At 36.9% G+C, this 22,220-nt stretch overlaps 2 protein-coding genes across 5 annotated transcripts; one reads left to right on the top strand and one right to left on the bottom strand.

Annotated features, from left to right (window-relative positions):
* Positions 1–123: 123 nt before the first annotated feature.
* On the top strand, positions 124–2,371 carry LOC123321776 (trypsin-1-like). The gene is made up of 7 exons (XM_044909536.1): positions 124–284; positions 478–602; positions 667–800; positions 857–969; positions 1,359–1,539; positions 1,602–2,007; positions 2,071–2,371. The coding sequence occupies exons 1-7, from the start codon at positions 212–214 to the stop codon at positions 2,233–2,235; spliced, it is 1,197 nt and encodes a 398-aa protein (XP_044765471.1). The 5' UTR covers positions 124–211; the 3' UTR covers positions 2,236–2,371.
* Positions 2,237–22,061, bottom strand: LOC123321763 (atrial natriuretic peptide receptor 1-like). 4 transcript variants are annotated; one of them, XM_044909508.1, is made up of 16 exons: positions 21,621–22,056; positions 21,086–21,275; positions 20,798–20,981; positions 19,826–20,031; positions 19,067–19,181; positions 18,687–18,985; positions 18,275–18,484; positions 18,048–18,132; positions 17,868–17,994; positions 16,447–16,945; positions 15,839–15,991; positions 6,983–7,166; positions 5,710–6,049; positions 5,253–5,618; positions 3,244–3,488; positions 2,237–3,052 (listed from the first exon to the last, which is right to left on the bottom strand). In XM_044909508.1, the coding sequence occupies exons 1-15, from the start codon at positions 21,897–21,899 to the stop codon at positions 3,285–3,287; spliced, it is 3,441 nt and encodes a 1,146-aa protein (XP_044765443.1). In that variant the 5' UTR covers positions 21,900–22,056; the 3' UTR covers positions 2,237–3,052; positions 3,244–3,284. The 4 variants fall into 4 exon arrangements, with proteins under 4 accessions (XP_044765443.1, XP_044765444.1, XP_044765445.1 ...); XM_044909509.1 differs by having other exon boundaries at positions 21,651–22,053; XM_044909510.1 differs by lacking the exon at positions 15,839–15,991 and having other exon boundaries at positions 21,621–22,061.
* Between the last annotated feature and the right edge of the window lie 159 nt (positions 22,062–22,220).

The raw sequence follows: 22,220 nt of genomic DNA, 5'->3' as shown, positions 1-22,220 counted from the left end.
AAAAATTCATATAATGCTCCCAAATTAACTGAAAATTATCAAAGTCTGTCCTGGTGATACCAATTTTCGTGGGTTTTCGATTGTTATAATTTGACTCCATTAGAATAGATAATTTAGCGAAGATATTGTCGCCCCCGTAAAAGATTATATGTGAGTAATATTCGCTGCGACTTTCGCGTCACATTGATGTGAGAACAATCTAGTGTTCAACATGAATTTTTGGCTGACAACTTTCGCGACATTCTTGTTTTTCTATTGTACTTTGGGAATTTCAATAAGGCCAGGTGAGAAGAATTGCTCAAAATAAAGCTTCTATTATCGAAAAAATTCTACGACATCCAAAATTTTCTGGCAAAATTATAAAGTGAAATAGTCACCGTGATGAATTTCGAGAAAAAGCCAGGGATATTTCAGTTTGAATTTTTGGGAGATACCAATGAAATACTCCTTTTCTTGATTAAATAAAATTTTCTGCAGGTTCGAAAATAGATGATGATCGTATTCTTATAAATCGACCTAAACCAGTGCTGAACGACGACGAAATCATAAACAGAGATTATGTTAGAAGGAAGAGATATTTGGGCTTGAGTAAAACATATAAGGTATGTCCCCGTCTTTATACCAGGTACATCATACGAAAAAAGCTGACGAATATTCTTAATTTAGCTAAATAGAAGGTATCAAGAATGTGTAGCTATTGGTGATGCTAAAGGACACTGTAAACATATAGATTTCTGTCCGATGAAGGTCCTGAGCAACGCACCTAATGTTCTGAACTATCTTTGTGTTATAGAAAAAACGTGAGTGACGTAAAATTATGAAAAGTCCGGCTAGCGAAACATTGTTCAAATTTTAGGCATGTTGGTGTTTGCTGCCCCGACGATATTGCTTTGAAGGGTTACGAAGGATCTCAAATTATACAGGATTTACCAGGCGGTGGAGATGACTATGAAAATGAAAATACCACAGGTGAAGTTGAATATATACTTTATTTTAGTAGCACATTGCATTATCTCAGTTGAAATGGTTAATTTTAATCCATTTCAAATCAGCACTTCTCTTTCTTTCTCTTCTCTTGTATCTTCTGCTTTCCCTCTTTCCGCTTGTTTTTCCTCCTTATATTTAGTTTTCTTTCAACACTTTTCTGCCACTGGCATTCAAAATCATCAAATTGGTCTGAATGATATCTAATCATCGGAATTATATCCATAACCGTTGTCTCCGTCTCCTTGTCTGCCCCTTTCATGGCATTTTTTTGTTAAAACTGATTTCTTCTCGAATTGAGAAAATATCATAATATAAACGACCATTTCATTCGAAAAACACGTAAACAGAGCATTATAAAATGTTCGATTCAGGCTGCGGCATTCCGGGGGACAGAAGAATAGTTGGAGAACACCCAGTCCAACGTGCTTCAGTGCCAGAATGGCCTTGGCTCGCTGCCATCTACATGCCAGGAGATCCGAGTGGACAGCAAATATGCGGAGGATCGCTAATAACCGATCAACATATATTAACTGCCTCACATTGTACCGAAGGGTAAGGCTGCGCTTGAAATTCGAAAGAGAGTTGACTCATACATCTCGAAATGATTTTTCCAGACTGAAAGAGCACGAAATTCGCGTACGACTTGGAGAGTACAACTTCAGAACGAAAAATGAGACCAGAACTGCAGATTTTGCTGTAAAAAAAATAATTATGCATGAGGAATTCATACTGGCAAGTTATACCAATGACATAGCTATACTGAAGTTGGATCGACCGACTAGTTTCAATACTTACATTTGGCCAATATGTCTTCCTCCAAGAGACCTAACATACGAGGGAAAAAATGCGGTAGTAGCTGGTTGGGGAAGGCAGTCTTACGAAGGGGAACTGAGCCCTGTTCTTCTCGAGGTAACCGTGCCACTTTGGACCCATAAGGAATGTGTTGATGCATTTTTAGAGGCTGTCACCGAAAATAATATCTGCGCCGCTGCCTATGAGGGAGGAAAAGATTCATGTACCGTAAGTATGAATACGACGTTTCGAATGGCCGTTCGTTTCTGAAGAAAAATGTATTTGATCTAGGGTGATTCTGGTGGACCCTTGAATTATAGGCTGGAAAATGGAAGATGGGTTATTATTGGAATTGTCTCTTGGGGTGTCGGGTGTGCAGCTAAAGGAAGTCCAGGAGTTTACACCAAGGTCGCAAACTATCTACCATGGATCATCAAGAATACCATAGCAGAATGAATGAGTTTGAATCGTATATCTTTATTAGTTTTTGAAATTACATTCTTCTGAATAAAATTATTTTATATCTATCAACATATCATAAAATTTATAATCGAATGATGAAAAAATCAATAAACGAAAGGATTCAAATTTTCGTTATTGTTCGTTTTTCTCGTGAAGAAAATGACTTATGATACATCATTTTCACAGCAGAATGGGCGAACATACAAAACGCTGTATTTTTCCAAATGATGACATCATTGTTTAATATAATATAACAAGAAATAAGTTAACATTTATGTAGATCTTGGTACATTTACACAACTATCAGTTTGAATATACTCAACAAAACAGTAGCATATGGCATATATTGGGTCAAGTAATATGGCGTTCAAGAAATCAATAGAATCGAAAGGTTAATCTGTTTCTATGGGTAAGGCGAATTTTCCTACAATTCTAATGAATATCTTTTCTCTGATGATGAGGATTCGAGAAATCCTGTCATATGAAATAAAAAGGAAAGTTATCTAACCGAGCTCCGAAGAGTGCCAAATTTTCTCTGGTGTGAATGAAAAATTGAAGAAAATTTATAAAAATGGTCCATTAAGGGTCTTCAACAACACTTCAACTAATTAGATTTCGAGGAAAATAGTTTTTATTTGTTTCGACTCTAGATTAAGACTAGGTTGGAACAAATAATGCAGGTGAAATTTCCCTTGAAATCGTATGATGATCGATGACTAAGGATACAGTTGTTCCCATTGACGTTTAGGTAACAATTATCAGCTTTCTTATGCTATCAACACATAACAGCAGGTTTGCCAGGATCATACATCTGTGAAAAAAAGATCAGTTATTGTTATACTCAGAACATTAGAAAAATAGCCAGATGATCCAAGTTGAAATAATAGTTGTTGCTTTTCTTCACATCCAATGAGCTGAAAAATAATTTGAAAACAATCCAATTCAAAATTGGATTGCTACAAAACCAGTTAATGGCATATGCGATAAATTAACTTCCCTTACCAATCTGATTTTGAGGTGGTTATAGGTTTTTTGCTAAATATTCAAACGTGAGAGGCATCGTGGCTGGATAGAAGTGGAACACTAGGTCCATCATCATGTATTTCCAGGTCCGCCACGTTTCTTATATCTTTAATACTGTTGGGTCGATTCAAGAAATCAGGGTCAGAAGAAGATTTCTTCAGTGGAAATTGTTGTTCCCTAGATTTTTCACCCACTAGCCAGTAGGTCACCATTGTACCTTTACCCTGCGAAGAAGAACATATGCATGTAGTGTTCCAATTTCAGACTGGAAAGAGCGTTTGTGAAAATCGATTATCAAACTAGTCACTATAAAGGCAGGGTAAACTGTTCCACATTTAATAGGATTATGAGATGAAACGAACAGATTCGTAAAAAGATCAACCTTGTTTTTTCCATTGAAAAGAGGATCGGTCGGAATCAACGCGGAATTTTGTATATTTGAATTCAAAATTTAATTCTTAATGGGTATCTACCGAGTCGAGAGAATGACTGAAGCATTAACTAACATGTCAATTAGTTCGAGACATAATAATTCTATCTCTCTACCACATTGTTCTGATTTCATTGACGTCAACCGTGGCAGTTAAGGCACATTTAATCCAAATGAAGATTATAGAGTCTGCTATGAGGAGAAGATATGCCGGCAGCTAGCTAAAAATTAAATTAAAGGAATATCAACGTCTGTTGCCTTCGGTGGCATGTTTGTTCACATGTTATGCATACATTCCTTCTTAGCTGGTATACGTGATTTGTGGGTTGAGCAAGGCATTGAATGCCATTAGTTTAAGCTTCTATAAATTCGAAACATGCTGATAATTTCTGATGATGGATTTACCGGAAACCTACTCTTTCTTTCGAAGATGTTTTTCACGATTAAGTGGCTAAAATACTTTGAAAATTGATCTCATCGGAAACTGAGTTTAAATTTTCATAAGATTTAATTTGTTATGTCTAATTTTTTTTTAATTATTCGCCATTCTCCGGCAAGGTATGCGGTATTCGACATCAACCACAATTTCTACTGATATCTGCCGTGTATGTTCGTGCATTCAAAGGAATTCCAAATTTCAACACACGAACTTCGCGGATTCATCTTTCCGTACTAATTGTTTTATTAACGCATGCCGGTTTCGTCCTAAAGCGGAACCCTACATCAGCATGAACTCATGAAGTAATGAATTTCGGTGATAGTGGAAACGTCGGAACTTCTTGAAATATCAACGAAATCTGCGGCTCTAGCAGAAAGTTCAATATCAATAACGGGAAGTTCGATGAAACTTCCGCACAAGTCCGGCAACCATCGCTTTCACGCCTAAATTGAATCTTCTCAGCCACCCCGAAAAATTAGGACTGTTTTTCACCGAGACAAGATTATTTCGGGAGAACGTACGTAGTTCGGTGGAACAGATTCATTAGTCTGTATTATTTACTATTGTAAAGTTTTCCCTCGAGTGCTCGCATTTCATTATGTTCGGTAGGGAGCACCAGTCATGATTTCGCTTGCGTGGTTCGGGCAACTCCACCAACGGAGCAAGAATGTTTGGTTTGGCTGTCGATGTAGCAATTTCTGGCCTTTCATTCATTTCTCGATTTGGATAAAGTGGAGGATATATTTTGGGATCGATTGTAAAGGTTTATTTTTCGAAATAATGAACCAAAACAATCTTCAGTACCAGAAATACATCAGGCTTGTATTCACCGTTTCATACCACCCTACATATGTATTTCTAATCACTCAAAATCGAAGTGAATCCAGTCTAATGGTGCACGAAATAGACCATTAAATGAATCGGCTATGAAAACAACCCGGAATATTGATTTTACAAAGCTTTTCCAATCTGAATCTAGATTACCTCCAATGGTTCACCGTGTAACTCCTTGATAGACGAACGTTGAATTAAATTTATGTTAGTTTTGGACCGGATTTTCAAAAAAAAAGCAGTCATTCTTAGAAATTGCGCTGATGATGTAAACTTTCACATACTGACCTTCATTTCAACCTTCCCCCTGCAAACCAGATCGAAGGTATTGAAATAATCCAGAATCGCCTTCGTGACATGGCTGACGTGAATTTTCGAGGGTTCCCCTGTCGATTCCATCCTGGACGCTGTGCAAACCGTGTCGCCGAAGAGACAGTATCTCGGCATCTTGAGTCCAACCACGCCGGCAGCACAAGGCCCGGAATGCAGGCCAATTCTAAGCCTGAGCTGATCGTTCGGACGATGCTTTATCTTAAACTTGCGGACTTCGTCCAGCATCGCGAGCGACATTCTGGCTATTTCACGGGCGTGATTGTTGCCGTTACGCTCCGGCAAGCCGGAAACCACCATGTAAGCATCTCCGATTGTCTCAACCTGAAAAAAACAAGTCGACACCATTGTCACCGATCGATAAAAAGATGAGTAGGCCCGGCGAAATGATTTATTCGAAGCAATAGGACCGTACCTTGTAAACGTCAAAATTCTCGATGATGGAATCGAAACAAGTGTACAAATCGTTGAGGAATTCGACAAGTTCAAAGGGGGTACTTTGAGCTGCCAACGTAGTGAAGCCAACGATATCGCTGAAGTAGATGGTAACACTGTCGAAATTCTCGGCCTGTACTTCGTGACCAGTAATAAGTTGTTGTGCTACACTTTTTGGTAGCAACTGATAGAGCACCTCCTCGCATCGTCTTTTTTCCTCCATATAGTCTACGGTACGTTCTTCGACGAGCACCTCCAAATTATTGGCATATTGTTCCATGCGCTGCAGAAGGTTATTCACAAAATTGCCGTCGCAATCCCTGGAATAAAGAGCGCATTTTGTTTGACATACATATTAACCGATCTTCTAGAGCAATTAAACTGTCACATACACATATGTGACCTATGATATCTGGTAGAAAATCGAATGACGTGCATGTACCAATTGAATATACCTGATAAATAAAAAAAAAATAGAAATAGAGAAGAACAAGAGCAAAAAGGCAAACGTACAGCGGCAGAGCAAAATAAATTATCCGATTGGATGTACCTCAAATTGGAATCCGAGGAATTTCGAGGGTTTTTCGAAACGCTATCCCGAATCGATTTCGATTTATATTGATAGATGGAATCAACTGAACTGGAATTTTCCCCAAAGTCATTTTCGTTTTCACATAACCACCATTTTCTATTTCGAACGGAATAATAATGTTTGATTATTACTGAATGAAAAACGTTCATTTTTCCTCAATTAAAACTGAAATTTGATGTTGCACATCGAATTTTAGGCGTTATCGAATTCCAACTGGATATTTGGTGAAATGGTTATTGATATTCGGCGTTTGTCTATAATAAAGTTAAAATTAATTTGTAAGAATTATTGCTTATTTCAGGAGAGCGCAGCTATAACTATGGAATGAAATGGAGAAATTCGATGTGGATGATTTGAAATGAGGGATATCTATCATGTTTTCCCTTAGATCAAATTCAGCCTAGTGTAGTCAAATCAATAGTCGATAGGTAATTTTTTTCACATTCGAGATAAACAACTTTTCCTTAAATTCAGATATCGAGTTGTTTTTGGAATGACAGAAAGCTTCCTCGGTTATTTTCAGGTGGATATTAGAATCAGGAAAGAATATCAAGATGGAATGTCACGCGTCTCTTGACGTGGAAAACATAAATTGCTAAATATTGTCCTGAGCGATTCTCTAAGAGAACAGAGAAAGTAACACGTGCAGATATTCACTCACTTGTTCATCGTTTTCAGTCTATTTTTGATATTAGTGAAGTTTGGTCTATCTCCAGGGTCCTCATTCCAACATTTCCTCATCAACTGTGCAACTTCATCGTCACACTGGGCACTCTCCAGAGATGGTCTTAAAAGTTCTCCATTATTGTTGCTGCTTGAACCCTTGCGTACATTCTCAACGATTTCTAAAAATCATGAAATTGAGTTATCGAAATGAAATTCAGTGGAACGAACGATGGCACTTATATTTTCATTCCAAGAAACGACTCTCAATATTTTAAATGTGAGCAAAACTTTTTTGAACATCTAACAAAGAAAGCGTGAGTATGAGATGAAAATTTTTAGCAAAGTAGTGTAATGAGTGTTTTTTAAGTGTATAACACATTATAATGATCCAGATTTACGAGCCCATAAAATCTATAAATCACTGTTCAGCGTCGTTTCGTGAATATTCGGCGCCAGAAATCACCATGAATACTTAACATTATCTCTCACATTATTCGTAATTACTTTCATTTAGGCTATTAGCACATTCATTTTTCCGACAGATATTACCACACCACAGTCGCTTTGTTGAAACGACATCGAAAATAAGTGCTAATCAGAATTATCATAATATAACGAAGACTGAATTCTCGACTCTTGTTTGAGTATGTGAAGAATATTCTGATCTGAAATTACCAGAATTATCTTATTGAACATGGAAAAAACGATAATAGATTACACAAGAACAAAAAAGGACATTGAGATTAAAAAAAAAATATGCCTTCAAAGGCAAGAATTTCAATGAGAGCCAATAGAATATTTATGTTAGGAATGCGTGCAGAACAAATGATCCCCTGATGAGTTTCGACTCGAATTCCAGTCATGCAAATTCATTTGATAACCGTACTCTCTTATTCATACTTTTAAGACTTCATCAGAGGCTATTTCCCATTCTCACAAAAGCTGAGAATAAAGTGTCGGAAAAATTTCTTGGGAAGCGGAAAATTCCAAAGTTAATGCTATCACGTGTTCCTGCGACATTCCGCGAATGTATATTGTTCCAACGAAAGAATTTCTCCTGCTGCTGACGTGAATCCCATTATCCTTTTCAAAAGAACTCCTTTTGATTAAAGCACTTGCTGGAACATCACATCACAAACAATGCAAAATTTTCATGAATCATGTTAAGTGAGGAAGCGATGTTCAATGATTTCTCCAGAGAATAATGATGGGAATTTCTCACCTCTGTCACAAAATGAATGTAAACGAGGGGATGAACCTGCTCTGTGTACTGTTTCTTTCTCGAAATCAATGAAAAGAAGGAACTGATATGTCGTACGAATCACGCCAGGAAAAAATGTGCAAAAATTCATATTCAAGGAATAAAATGTGATTGGAATGAGCAGAACGTTTCGTGATCCCAATAAAGGTTCAGTTTAAAGTCAATGTTTTGTTCCAGAGTTCGAACCATTCCTAAGGTAATGGTATGGAGATTACATGATTACGAATTACTCAACAACTTGAATTTAGTGAGAAATGTGGGAATTATTAACGTTCCTATGGGGCGAACTACATATTGCATTCGATCCCAGTAATTATACGGTCGGGGTGTAATCGTATTACCTAACTAGTTTTCAAATATTCATCATCGCTGCATCGCACCAAGCAAAAATAATTTCGTGCAAGAACAACCTCGCATTTTCAATTCAACTACCTATTTCGTCTTTCGCAAATCGTACCAGGGTTTACTCGAAATGAAAATTCATTCCTCGAATTTGTATTTGTGTAATCTGATATGATCATTCGGCAAACGAAAATACAATTTTGAAAAAGATTTTACGAAATCGTGCTTCAGCTCAAAAAAGGACCAAAAGTACAATCGCACTTTTCTTCCCAAGTGTTGAACTATCGAGTTCAAAAAGTCGATCACTATGCATTTTTTACAATTAACGTCATAAAGTTCGTGCAATCAGAAAACGAATACCAATCAGCATCGATCAATCAAGTTCATAAAATGGGAAGTTTCAATCGCTACATTTTTTATGAATTCAATACAGTCATTGGACTCGATGCATGAAGGGTGAAGGGATATAGATTGAAATATCGAGAGGATCTTTCTTGATACCCAGATTGACGTATAGGGTATGTTCAATCGAATTCTCATTATATTTAACTCAGCATTTGCATGAGAATTACAATTTGATTACCGATGCGATTTGTATGGTATTCCATGGGAATATACAGAAGGCTTTCTGATACGTAGAATCCTCATGGTAGATTAGGGTGGAAACTACTGTTTTACGACGTTGGAAGAATAAAATGAAAATTTCAACTAATGTTAGTGAACAAAACAAAGTTATAAACAGAATTTCACGTGTAGTTTTTGAACTTCTGATAAATGAATATCAAGAAGCAGCATCCTTTGGGATAATTCAGTTATGTCATTGGAGACTGTGGGAGGCGATCAGACTTAGGAGCACTCAATTAGAACACAAATTCTCATATATTTTGTTTATTCCGAGTTAATACGGTTTATTCGGACAGTCGACATCTGACTCGACTTTATTCGATCTAATTAGCTTCGGTCCTAAACCTTCTAAGAGGATTGATGCATTTATAGTTAGTGAAGATTATTTATTATCGAAAAACTCAGGATATTGTTGCTTCTGGGTTGCAAACTGGCGAATGCGTCGCTTAAAAATTTCTGTGCAAATTAGGAAATTACAACGTTCGATCGATAGCAAGAACAACTGATCAATAATTTCTTAAAATAATTCATATTGTATACATATGAATTCATTAATTCTCCTTTGCGATTATGAGTTCGGCATCTTATTCCATCAAGAAATTGCCCGATTTATGAACTTGATGATCTCTCAGGCAGCACGAAGGGAGCCTGAGTCCTCAGGAAGGATGAAAATTAGATGAGATGAAGGGTTTCAAATATTGATTTCCTTCTGACATAGGCAGCGTGACGTCTTTGTCGAAGTTCTATGATTCAAATTTCATGAAAATTAGATTTCTGAGCGGGGCTTATATACGAGTGAACCCACAGAACGATCTCCGATGCCTGTATAATGACGGATATCGGCATTGTCTTCGACAGAGATACCTACTGGGAAAAACTGATGCGAGAACTGAGAAGCCGCATATTCAGTCAGTCGAGATATCTGGAAAACGGGATTGTTGTAAACTGCACGTTTCCTGCAGTTCACTTATCAATTTAGATTTCTACACTTCGTTGTTATTGTTGTAAACTTTGTCGGGCGTAGGATGTCATGCTTTAATTTAGAATGGAAGCTTTAGAATGTTTATTCGGTATCATGTCACTGCTCAATTATCGAAATTTCATATGAATTTATGGTATTTCTAAATTCTGGAAAATACGAACTACACACCGTTTTCGAATCACAAGGAATAAAAACGAATCGGAAAATTTGTTCTCCTTTTATTTTCCAGAGTTCTGTATACGATAGAAATTTAACATAGAATTAATTATCGAAAATGCGTTCAGTATCATCATATGAACTAAAGATGTTTGTGAAGTTCAGTGACTCCTTCACCATTTTGTAACATCCCGAGCGGTTTCACGATTGAATTCGCGCGATATTGTGAGAAGGTTCGTGAATTTCATGAGAATTCTTATTTTCATAATCATACTTCTACCAAAAATTCGAAATTCCATTACTTGAAAACTACTTTAGCTAGACTCCAGAAAAGTATTGTCCATACATTCATCAAATTTCGAGATATCAGTAGTAAGTAACATTTTTGAAAATATTCCATCAATATTTTCCGACAGATAGCCGTTTTTTCAATTCGTTTTCTGAAATTTATATGTCTCAAAACAAAAAATTCGAAATTTCAGGTGAGGTGAAAATTCTATCCCCGATGCTCGATTCCAAAGGTTCATTGTTGTTGATTTTCGTAATAAGATGGAGGAATTGGAATTGTAGAATAATATTACATTCATTCAATCAAGAAAAATGATCACAAGTTGTATTTTTTTCACCCAACAATTGCCAGAGTTCTCTCATTCCAATTAATCCATTGGATTCTTGAAACTTGAATGTTATTTGGCAGACTTTGCCACTGCACCACCCGAGAGTTTCAGATTTGTTGGAAAGAAGCTAAATTTCACTGTTATGAGAAATTTAAATTTCATCACCAACGAGTTGAACGATTTGGAAGTGCGCAAACAATAAAAAAGCAAGTTGGTAACTGAAAAAAAAGATTCAACGAATATTTGTACTGTTGCGAACGTTTCTTACATGAAAACGCTTCGTAGCACGCTTCATCCATCATGATTGGCTGTTGGATACGTGCGACAATGCAGCATAAGCACGTGCTACAGGTACACATCTAACCTCAATCTAAACGAAATGAAAATTTTCATGCATTCGAATATTAGTGAACATTACTTATGTGCTTGAATCTTTCCTCCAAAATTGCATTACAGTTGTCGCAATTCAGGGTGCAGTGAGGTCTTCGAACTTCCAATAAAGGGCTGACGGCCCTTCTGGGAGACGCTGAAGTTCCCACATCCTTCCCCCCTGAAGTGTCGGAAGGAAGGCACAGAGATATGGGGCTAACTGAAGACATGGCACGACAAGCTCAGAGCATTGCTCCCGAAACTCGAGGAGATGAGGGAGAGCCGCCCTAGCGCACAGAAGGGTGAACGAAGACTGAACCGTCGACTGAACTGGAAGCGAATATGTTTCCAATGTTGCCGTAGTACGGCTCAAATATTTGGCCTCCTCCATATACGCGCGTACCAATCGCAGGCCCTATTCATTATAAAAAATTAATACACTTCTATTCTGAGCGAAAATTGCTTCACATTTTCCGACCCGTCCACCCGATGTATCGTGCATGGAAAATAATTTTGTATAAATCGAGCGATTTTTTTGTACCTCGCATATCGACACTGACGGTTGTCAAATCACCTCGGTCAAACAAAGTAGTCCAGGGAAGAATTGGACAGCAGAAGGTCAGCAGTTAAGATAAAATAAAAGCTGTTACTACTTTCAGCATGTTGTAGCCATATGCGTTCATATTACCTCTTAATAAAAGCAAATGAAGCATGCAACCATAAGACACCACACTATAATTTCAACAGTGTGGTTCAAATGCCTTTCCACACAAAATAGAGGACTCAGTTTTCCTCTGTGCTTTCCACAACAATCATACATTCCCCATACAGGATCGTGCCCAAAGCTTTGTGGATTGCTTTCATACTGATCACCATCTGCCCATTAGTTCCGATCCTTTCTAAGGTCTTGGTTCTAAACAACGCTGCATGAACCCACTCTTAGTATATTCTGCGATATGCATACGTATATAAATGGGCCATTGTCTGTTAATAATGGATCCTCATCCTCTATCCATCTCGAAAGTATGCTTGACAAGCATAACGTAAACTGACTTCTCTCAAAGCCATTATTGGACATCTATCGAACCACTGAGTATTCAACAATACTCAAGGATCGAACTCTCCGAAATGTCCCCTTGTTTAACGCGACGTTATAAAAAAGCCAACAGACGACAACCTACATTTGAAAATGACGAAAATGGTCAAAATATTCCAACTTTCACCTAGTGTTAGGTGACCCATTAAGATAGGTTACGATAATTAGAATTTTCAGGCAAAAACAGTGGTTAATTCATCTCATTCATCAATATCGGATTAACTGGTGTTCCCTTTCAATTTACTCTTTCTCGTATGTTGATTTACGCTTGTTCATTCTCCGCAAATTCGATCACTGAATTGGTAATCAAATTTCTGTTTGGAAAATACACCGGAGGAACGAACACACATTTTTTTTAGAGTTGAACTAAGGTTCTGATTAAGAACAGCAAATTCGGTTCATTCGTCCATCGTAGGAAAATATTACGGTTACTTTTTTTCCGAATGGGAATTATCTTCATTTACAAAACGTCTAAGTCTGTTGTTAGTACACCCTTAATCCCTAGATAATCATAGATCATCAACCGATCAAATGGTTCACAGTCAGAATTCAATTAAACGGAGACTTGTCCAATTAGGCAAATCATACGCAACGGTAGGCATGCAATTGCGACGTAATTGTAAACTGACCAATACTGTACTTAGTAGTACGTATAGATTGAAAACTTCAAAGCATCTCATTTCCCGTATATGGAAATTTTATTCTCATATATCGACATTATGTCATCTTATTTATCACGATGAATTTATTGGTAATTTTTCAGCAGTACACGCGTCTCAAATCCTATTCGATATTCAATTATTTCAGAGGAATCTCTCTCTCAATCCTGAATAAATAAGCTTGTTCCATTTTCTGTAGAATTAGCGGAGATTGGAGCTTATCATAAGAATTTCTCAATTCTAGACTGGCTAGCCAGTGAAATTTCTCCACTGCAACCTTCATGTTTGAAAGCTCAATTATACAGGCTTTCACGGAATCCGGAATCAATAGAAAATCCTGAAACACCTCATGGAAGAGCTATCGAGCACTTTTTTGTTCAAAATAACGATTTTTTTCAACACCGACTTACGTTTCTGGGCACCACGGGCGGGGACTGAGGGGAATCTAGTTTCTAGACACTTTGTATACCCCAAATCGAACGAGTTTGTGTTTTGTAAAACAAAATACGATCAGTAATCAACGGAGCAGCCAGTAAAAAAGAAGAAGAGGAAAGTAAAACCGCGACTCTCAGCGATCATATTATATGCTTGTAATCAAAATATGATTGGGCTTCGAGCTGTGGGCTCAAGTGAAATCGGTTGATCTCAGAATTAATGAACTTGTCGGATATCAAAATCGTTTGTTTTCCCGGATAATTATTGAGAGAATTGACCCATTTAACTGGAACGACAACAGTGTTTTTAAAATAGGATACTCTTGAAGCCTTGACCGCAAATTACGGGATATTCTCAATTGGATTCTGGGAGAACTAGAAAATTGATGAAATTTTTCGTACGTTGAGAACTTGTGCAACTTCTAGAGCGGATAAGAAGATTCGCGAAGGTAGGTATAGGAAAAGTGTGAAATCCATAATTCACCGCTAGAATTAGGAGAAGGATAATTCGAAGGGCTGTAATTGCCTAGAGAAAATGGAACCAAGTAGATAAATGTGGAAAGCGAAGAAAATATGAATCGTCTATTCGGAAAGTCCGATCGACCTTCTCGAATTCCACGCTTGTTCTGCACCAATTTGCTCATTATTTGTCCGTTTCTATCGCTACGAAGGGATAATAATATGGTGGAGATGTCTAATGCTCAACAGAACGGATGATAAGGCCGTTTCAGGCCAGTGACTTCTCTAGAGAAAAACATGTCGATTCTGGTTGAGCAGGGGGAAGGTGGCGCTCTTTATTTATTGCCCAAGATCAGACAACTATCAGAAAGCAATTTTTGAACACGTAATGTATACAAAAATTTCAAAAACTCTTTCAAAGAGCCTTTGATACTATAATGTACTAATGTACCACATCTTAACATCACAAATTATAGAGTTAACGTAACTCTATTATCTTTGATTAACATATATGTCGAAGAGGTTGGACCATCCCAAAGTTTTTCCGTTCCTTCTGATACGAGTGGTGAGTGGTAGACTGATATTTTACGGAAAACAACCTCGTTAAAACGAGATTAAGAGGGAGAAAAAAAATCTTTCCGTCCAATATGAAGTTGCTTCTGACGAGCTTACAACTAAAAAGGAAATCTCAAAGAAATCTTATGTGCTATCAACATGAAAGGAGAACGATGAAAGAGACAACGTTTATCCGTGATAAGCTGGAGGAATTTCGCCTTTCTGAAGTTTGTCGGACTACCGATCAGAGAGATGTTTCAATATTCCATGTAATTTATAGATATAGGTAGAGAGGGCATTATTGTTTTTTATTCGAAACAAAAAACCAAAGTTAATTAATTATCAACCACATATTCTTGAAATTAGAATCAGATTTTATCCAAACCTAGAATTATCGAATTTTCTGAAATTAATCATCAAAATTGAGAGATATTTTCGACTTGTTCGTACTTGACTTACGTGTTATTCAAAAAAAAAAAAACAACGAAAGTGCAGAACTACCTCTGAAAGTAACAAACGCGATTCATTTTGCTTATTCATTTATGCAGTCCCTAAAGTCGGAACCTTCAACCCCGCTGTATATAATATTTCATATTTCTGGAGTACAAAGCCCACAGTTTAATTCAGGGGACCCTTTGTTTTCTCAACTTCCAATTAGTTGGAAAACAAACTTCTGAAAATTCAGGAATACGGAATTATCTGAAAGGAAACTATGCAAAAGTCGAGATTAGAAAAATAATTTTCAAATGCCTTGTTCAAGTTGTTTTTCGTTTTATCGAATAAGTGATATTACGGAATTTCTGAAAGAGGGCAAAAGCTAACACGGAAACCACGATGGATGTTAGATAGGAAACAATCCTTCGGCTTGCGCAAGCACATCGATTTTTCAACAGCATAGTTAGATTTTTCTTCGAGCGTGACAGCCGTTCACTACGAAAAGAGGATGTTATTTTATTCAGATGAACGGAAATATTGTAAGTGGATCACTCTAAATCCATAAAAATAGGAACATTTTACTTACTCGATCCTTCATCGCTTTAGTGGCCGAGGCCATCGTTTAGTCGAACGACGTGATGAAAATTATAAAAGAATTCAAATGACACCATCCCACCTCCTGCGACAAGCATACGGAAGATAAAATCGGTTTAAGATCTCGCATTGGTGAGAATTATATGGTCATATAAGGAAATATCCCCAAGATAACTAAGAAATTGTACTGCAGTGGTAGCTGACTCATACAACGTAAAATTAACTTCAAGAAAATAACCTTATCCCAAATAGAAACCATTAATCTCACCTCTCACAGAAATATTATTATCTTCCTCCAGGTAGAAGGGCTCCTTTCCCGTCACTATTTCATGCATTATTATGGAGAAGGAGTAAATGTCCCCCTGTTGAGTACCTCTTTCTCTGGGAGCCCTGAGCAACTCAGGAGCGGTCCATAGAAGACCTGAAATTAATCATTCATACGGTTTATGAATAATTTCCTTACGAGACCGTTATTGCTAAGAAGTCAAGTGTGTGCTTTCCAATTTCAAGTTAAGGTGGTTTTGATAGTTTAGTAAAAATAATCAAGTTATTCTAATGAGAGTAGTTTCCGAGTTCCCCCAAGATTAAGTGACATGGAGATTGAAACACCCAGTAGTTTTTGGAATATTTTAGTCATATCAGTCAGGAATCGATCGATAATCCCATAAGAAGTAAGCTCAAGACATGATTGGTATTCTTCAGCTCTTTGATATTTGCCTTAGAAACTTGCATAGCAAAAATTATCAAGAAAATTCAGGTGTTCTCCTCTCGATGTTACCTATTATATTTACGTTCGGGGTATATAGAAATGGGGATGGAAAAAAAATTCCATTAGACGAAACTCACGAAACAGAGGAAAATGGAATACTTACTTACTTTTCCAGTATGAATGGTGGGTATCGTCTTGCGAATTGTTATCATCAGCATAATTTTCCAGACTCCTGAGCCCGTAATCAGATATTTTAACGCTGAATCTATTGTCGACCAGACAATGGGTTGAGCTCAACGTGCCGTGTGACTTCAGGGATGACGAGTGTAGGTACAGCATCCCTCTGACTATATCCATCAGAAGTGATATGCGAAAAGATAAGTCATTCAGTCTGATATTCTCGTCATGAATGACATCGTAGAGGGTACCCTTCGAACAATATTCGTATAAAACACAATTATGTCTAGGATCCTCGAAGCAACCGCCATAAAATTTTACTACGTTTTCATTCGATAAGTCGTGCATGGCTTTCAGCTCCTTCAAATGACATTTATTCAACTCCATTTTGATGTTTTTGTACCGTTTCATGTAGGCCTTTTGCGACTTGTAAATTACGAAACCTTCCTTGCCGTATAGCTCCCCCGCTATGCTTATACCTTCCAGAGCCTAAAATGAAGCATGATTTCAACGAAATATTTAAGAATCTAATTGAAGATTGTAAATTTCAATTCATAATTTGCAGTTTCAAAGAAATCCAACATTTCATTCGTGTTTTGAGTTACAGTGGCTAAACAGGTGCATTCCAAACAGTTTTCCCGTCATACACGATGCAATTCGATCTGGTACATAACTCAGAAATGCGTACAGAGTTAATTTATTGAAATATATGTACGATTAATTAGGACAATTTTGCACTTGCATACAATCAATTAATCGACGTATGTATATAACTTCTTGCGAATTACATGATCTTCTCATTAACGAATTTTATGAACGTATCAAGGTTTATGAAACTCGTTGTAGTGTAAATAATTCAATTTGGCCGATTATGAAGTGTCGGACACATTCATTCAATCCTAAACGGTGTAACTTCTACTCACCATTCACGAAAGACGTATGATATCAGACCTATTACAATTACAATTTCCGTTTTGAGACATGTGGAGCAATAAAAAAACTAAGAAAACCTCCTCGCGAATAATGAAATCAACATTTTCCTACCCAATAGACATGAAACCTATTCATCATATTCCATCAATACTCCCCAGCAGTTATAATGAAGCTTGTTATGCAGTTATTCATCAGTTTCAAGTAGAGCCAGGGATAGATAATTTGAAAGGAACAAATTCCCGTAGGATGCACTATTCACGACCCCTTAAATGTGGTGTAACAGAAGTATCCGTAGGCGATTTGAAGAAATAACCGAGTTGATGGAAATTTTCATTGATTTCACCTCAAATTTGAGGTTGTTTTATACGTATTCCGTCGAGTTCAATAATTCTGCTTCATCGAGCACAAAGAAACACAAATACATTCCCTGAAATTTTCAGTTAACTTTTGATTGACAGAACGACAAATTTTCACTCACCAGCAAACTTGCTTTTCTCATTGAGAAAGCGGACTGAAAGCTGAATCTTGGCATTTCTGGTACAACAATGTCATCGTAATTTATTTTCCAGGCCAAAGAATGGATTTCTTTTTTGAATTTGAAATGTCTGCAATTATAAACGTTATATGAAAATCATAAAGGATCGTTCCATGACGTTACCTATAAGCAATCCCTCCAATAAGAACAATTCCAAGGCACAATACCGAAACCAAACTCAACGCCAGGACGCTGACAGGATCAACTTCTGTAAAAGGAATCTGGTGATTTATACACGATGCGTAAATTTTGTTATTGGAAAGGCAGAATAAAAAAGGTGGAGTTCTTAAGTAAGCTCCCTGTAAGGTATGAAAGAGCCACATACAGAGAATTAAAAAAATTTTACTCACGCGGGCATAGTGACTTATCATATCCACATTTTGGAGTGTCTGATGGTATTTCGTCGCCCGAAGGCCATTTCACGTTCCAATTCGAGATCTTTTTTTTTGACGCATCGTATATTGCAACAGTCTCGTACTGGCCAGTCTCGTTCACGTTCAACAAGGCGAAATGATTGATCCTCTGACCATTACAATTCGTTCTCTCCGTTCCATGTCTTCCTAGAAACATGGTAATGAAGTAACTCTAATTACCTCAATCATTATCAGTATACTAAGTGAAAAAATTATGGCGGAACACGAAGCATTGAGAGAGGAAAACTTAAAGGAAGACGCGGTAAACAATTTCCTCAGTTTAACACATCCTCCATTTACTCCAAAATCAGAGCCGACTAGGTTTGATGGGATATTTTTATTTATTTACCTGAATAAGAAACCCCTATCATGTTTTCGAAAATTTCGTATCCTTTAACCCCTTCTCTCATGTCGCCAAAACGGTATTTATTCAAGAGAGAACTGTTCAATGCTTGGCTATAGAGCATCATCCCATCGTACAAACCGTCGATATAGATAGATCCTCTGTTTGATTGGTTTTTGACCATATCAAAGTTGGTATGCATAAGTGGAGTGAATGTGAACATCGATCTGTAAGCAGCCCTAGCTATTTCGTTGTTTTCAGCTGTATCATTAGATTCGAACCATGGTTCCATTGGATATTCTGCACTGGAAAAAAGGTAGCATCAATGGAATCGGTAACAGCCAAAAATTATTCAAATCATTATTTTCTTTTTACGTTCAACTTACTCGTTGTACATTTCGAAATTGAAGAATATGTATTCTCCCAATTCCATCATATTCAGCTTATAGGCTTCCATGATTATCTTCCTAGCCTTCTGCTGATTGGTGCAAATAAGAATAACTGGAAAAAGGAACGAATATTATGATTAGCATGGCAGTTTCCTGAATAAACTCCACGAATTCGTACATCTGCTAAGGAGTTTTCCGCTAGGCAAAGACAAGTGCCCCGTTCAAAAAACATTACGTAATCATGAAATCTATATCGGGGCGACAACGCTATTACTTATTCATGAATTCGAAGAAGAATATGAATTGAGTTTTCTTCTCATTTCAATAATATGTACTGGAAATTCAACATTTCCTCATTCTAGTTCAGTTTACATTATGTATTCATTGCTATATAGGCGCCTTCGAAAAGGAGTCAGAAAATGAATGTTGCACAGATCTTAAAATTTCAGTTCGTAAACAATGCAGGTATACACCCACATATTTACATCTAGACAATCAGTATATTGAATAGAGGAAACTCGACTGCTCTGAACTGATAAAAGATATAATTAATTAAATCACGTTTTTCCCGCTTGGAATGTACAACTAAGTTTCCTAGCTCATTCTGCGGAACGAAGAGAGCAGGTTAAAACATTTTTCAACTTCAATATCGATTTGGAATGAATTGAAGTAGAATATTTTTAAAGTTTTGGATTTTTGGAGAAATCCCTTGTATAGATTCAAAGTATTCATTTTAATTTTATTTATGTCACCCACTTCCATATTTGACGCCGACGATGTTCTGGAAGAATTCCGTATAGTTCATCTGTGTAAGATCGAGATCTCCATCGTAAAAGTCCAGTTGCGGAGTTTCCCTGAGTTCGATGATGATGGATTTCATCAAGAGTTGACAGCCATCGTCGCCTGATAATTCGTTCTGTTCAGTTTTCTCATACATAAGAGCTATTTTTCCCCATTTGTATCTGTAACGAAGATCTACACAACTATTGCGAATTTTTGAAACAAAACAATATCATTCAATATTAGAAAAATGCATTCATTTTGAGAAATGCATCAAGTGAAAGAAATTCAGGAGAACAAATTCTGAAAATGTTAATCCTAAAACTAATTCTTAACACTGTTGGAAAGATACTGCACTGAAAGTTATTCCGAAATTCAAAACTCTAACGAAAGGTGAAATGGAACGAGCTGATGCGTCCATGAGAGAGATAGACGTTGGATCCACTCGATATATCCCAGATTGAAAATTAACGTACCGAAATTTCTCACCAAATGAAGGTGCAAATTCGAAAAAAATCGAGCGACACTCGATTACTTCCTCAATATCGATTTCCGCACCTATCTGCGATATATCGTTTTTCAACATGCCAGCCAAATTTATCTCCTTTCCATTCAACTAAGTGAGAATTCGAACTGATATATCGGTGTTTCATTTTCGCGTTTGCTTCTTCCAAAGAAACGGATATCAACTCAACGAAATTCATTAGAATTCTTCTCTGACACGGATATATATTTGTTGCAATAAATTTAACGAAACTCTCCCGAAAGGCTGGAATATAGGGTTCGAGATTTCATCGAATAGGAGATAAACTTCGACCGACTTTGATGTTAATTCTCAAGAGTTACATTTTTGACTTCTCACAACAAGGGCAAAAAACCAGGTCAGTGTCATAAATTCCTGTTCTTCTTCTAAATATTTTTCGTTGAATTATTCTGTTAAATATTTACCTATCCAGTATAAGATGAAAGAACTCTGCAAATGATGCAAAATCTGCCGGACCAGAATTCACCAACATGTAGAATTCATCTTTGCAAGTTGTTTTTTTCTTCGTGAAATCAAAGCTAAACCCTCCGGGTGTTATGACGGGCGTTCCATAATTGCCAATATATTTTGCCACCCTTCCAACACTCGCTAAAAAGTTTGTATCACGATAATATTAAAATACGAAAAATACTACTCTGTTTCAATCTAATTGAATGGATAAAAAAAATCGTTACTCGAAAATACATACTTACCAAGGCAATAATCGCATATCGGCCCAAAAATTACATTCGCACAAAAAACTGCAGTAGCTTGGAACACTTTGATCGTGGCATATTCTTGGGTACAGTTGTCATCGAAAGTTTTGTATTCCATTTTAATTCCATCATGCAAAATACTATGTTTTCTTGCATCATTTACTGCTGATTCAAGCACGCTGACAGCCTTTAAAGAATTTAGGCATCATGTATATTAGCATTAAATTCACCATTATCTTATATTCAAATAGAAACTTCGAAAGATCGAGGATGTTATACATCAGGATTATTTAGAAAATAAATCTGGCATATATAAGCCAAGGGGTTTTTGGAAAATTTAGGGCTAAGAACCTTCAGCGATAACTTTCGACTCGATGAAAATAATAGGGATGGAGAGGCCAGGATCCAGAACTATAATTTCAGTAATATCATTAGAACCGAAACGAGAAAATGTGTTTATCACATCAATAATAATATCGAATCATGAAATAATCACTTGAAATCGGATATTTTTATAGATCTCCAGAGTTACCATCTGTGATGTGTCGTTCCTCATACCAACCTCGTTCAAATTCACGATGTAATTCGTAGATTTGGGTAGAATGATTGCAACTTTGATGGTACAATTCATTCCATCGGAACACATATCTACATCACAATAATCGTCTTTTTCCTTTCTACAAACTTCAGTTCTGTGATGGCAGTTGTCAGTTTCGAAGCTGGGCGTGTTTAAAACGCTCAAATTCCAATTAAATTCGTCGTAACATCTCACTAAACCGAAATACAGGATGAAGAGCTTCAGCAACATCATAAAGTGTAGGGGTTGAAGGTTTTACACCGTTGCTCTCATTTTCTAGACGTTTACTGGAGATATTCACACTGTACTAATTCAATATCTCGCCCTTGGAGATAAGACTATTACTACTAATCAATGTGAAAATAGATATTATACGACATCGATTTTACTGTGTCAGATGAAGATCAGATAAGTGAATTCGATGTAATCGACTACTTGCACTTTCTCTGTACCTAATGAGGCGAAATCTGTCCTGATTATCTAATACATTTGTTTACATATCTCTTTCCAGGGTGCCGGAACATGTTCAAAAAGAGTCTTGTTCGATGTTTCATC

Source organism: Coccinella septempunctata, chromosome X, assembly GCF_907165205.1.
Source record: "Coccinella septempunctata chromosome X, icCocSept1.1, whole genome shotgun sequence".
Classification (NCBI taxonomy): domain Eukaryota; kingdom Metazoa; phylum Arthropoda; class Insecta; order Coleoptera; family Coccinellidae; genus Coccinella; species Coccinella septempunctata.
The sequence above is the reverse complement of the archived record's forward strand: the minus strand, read 5'-3'. Positions and strand labels throughout refer to the sequence as shown.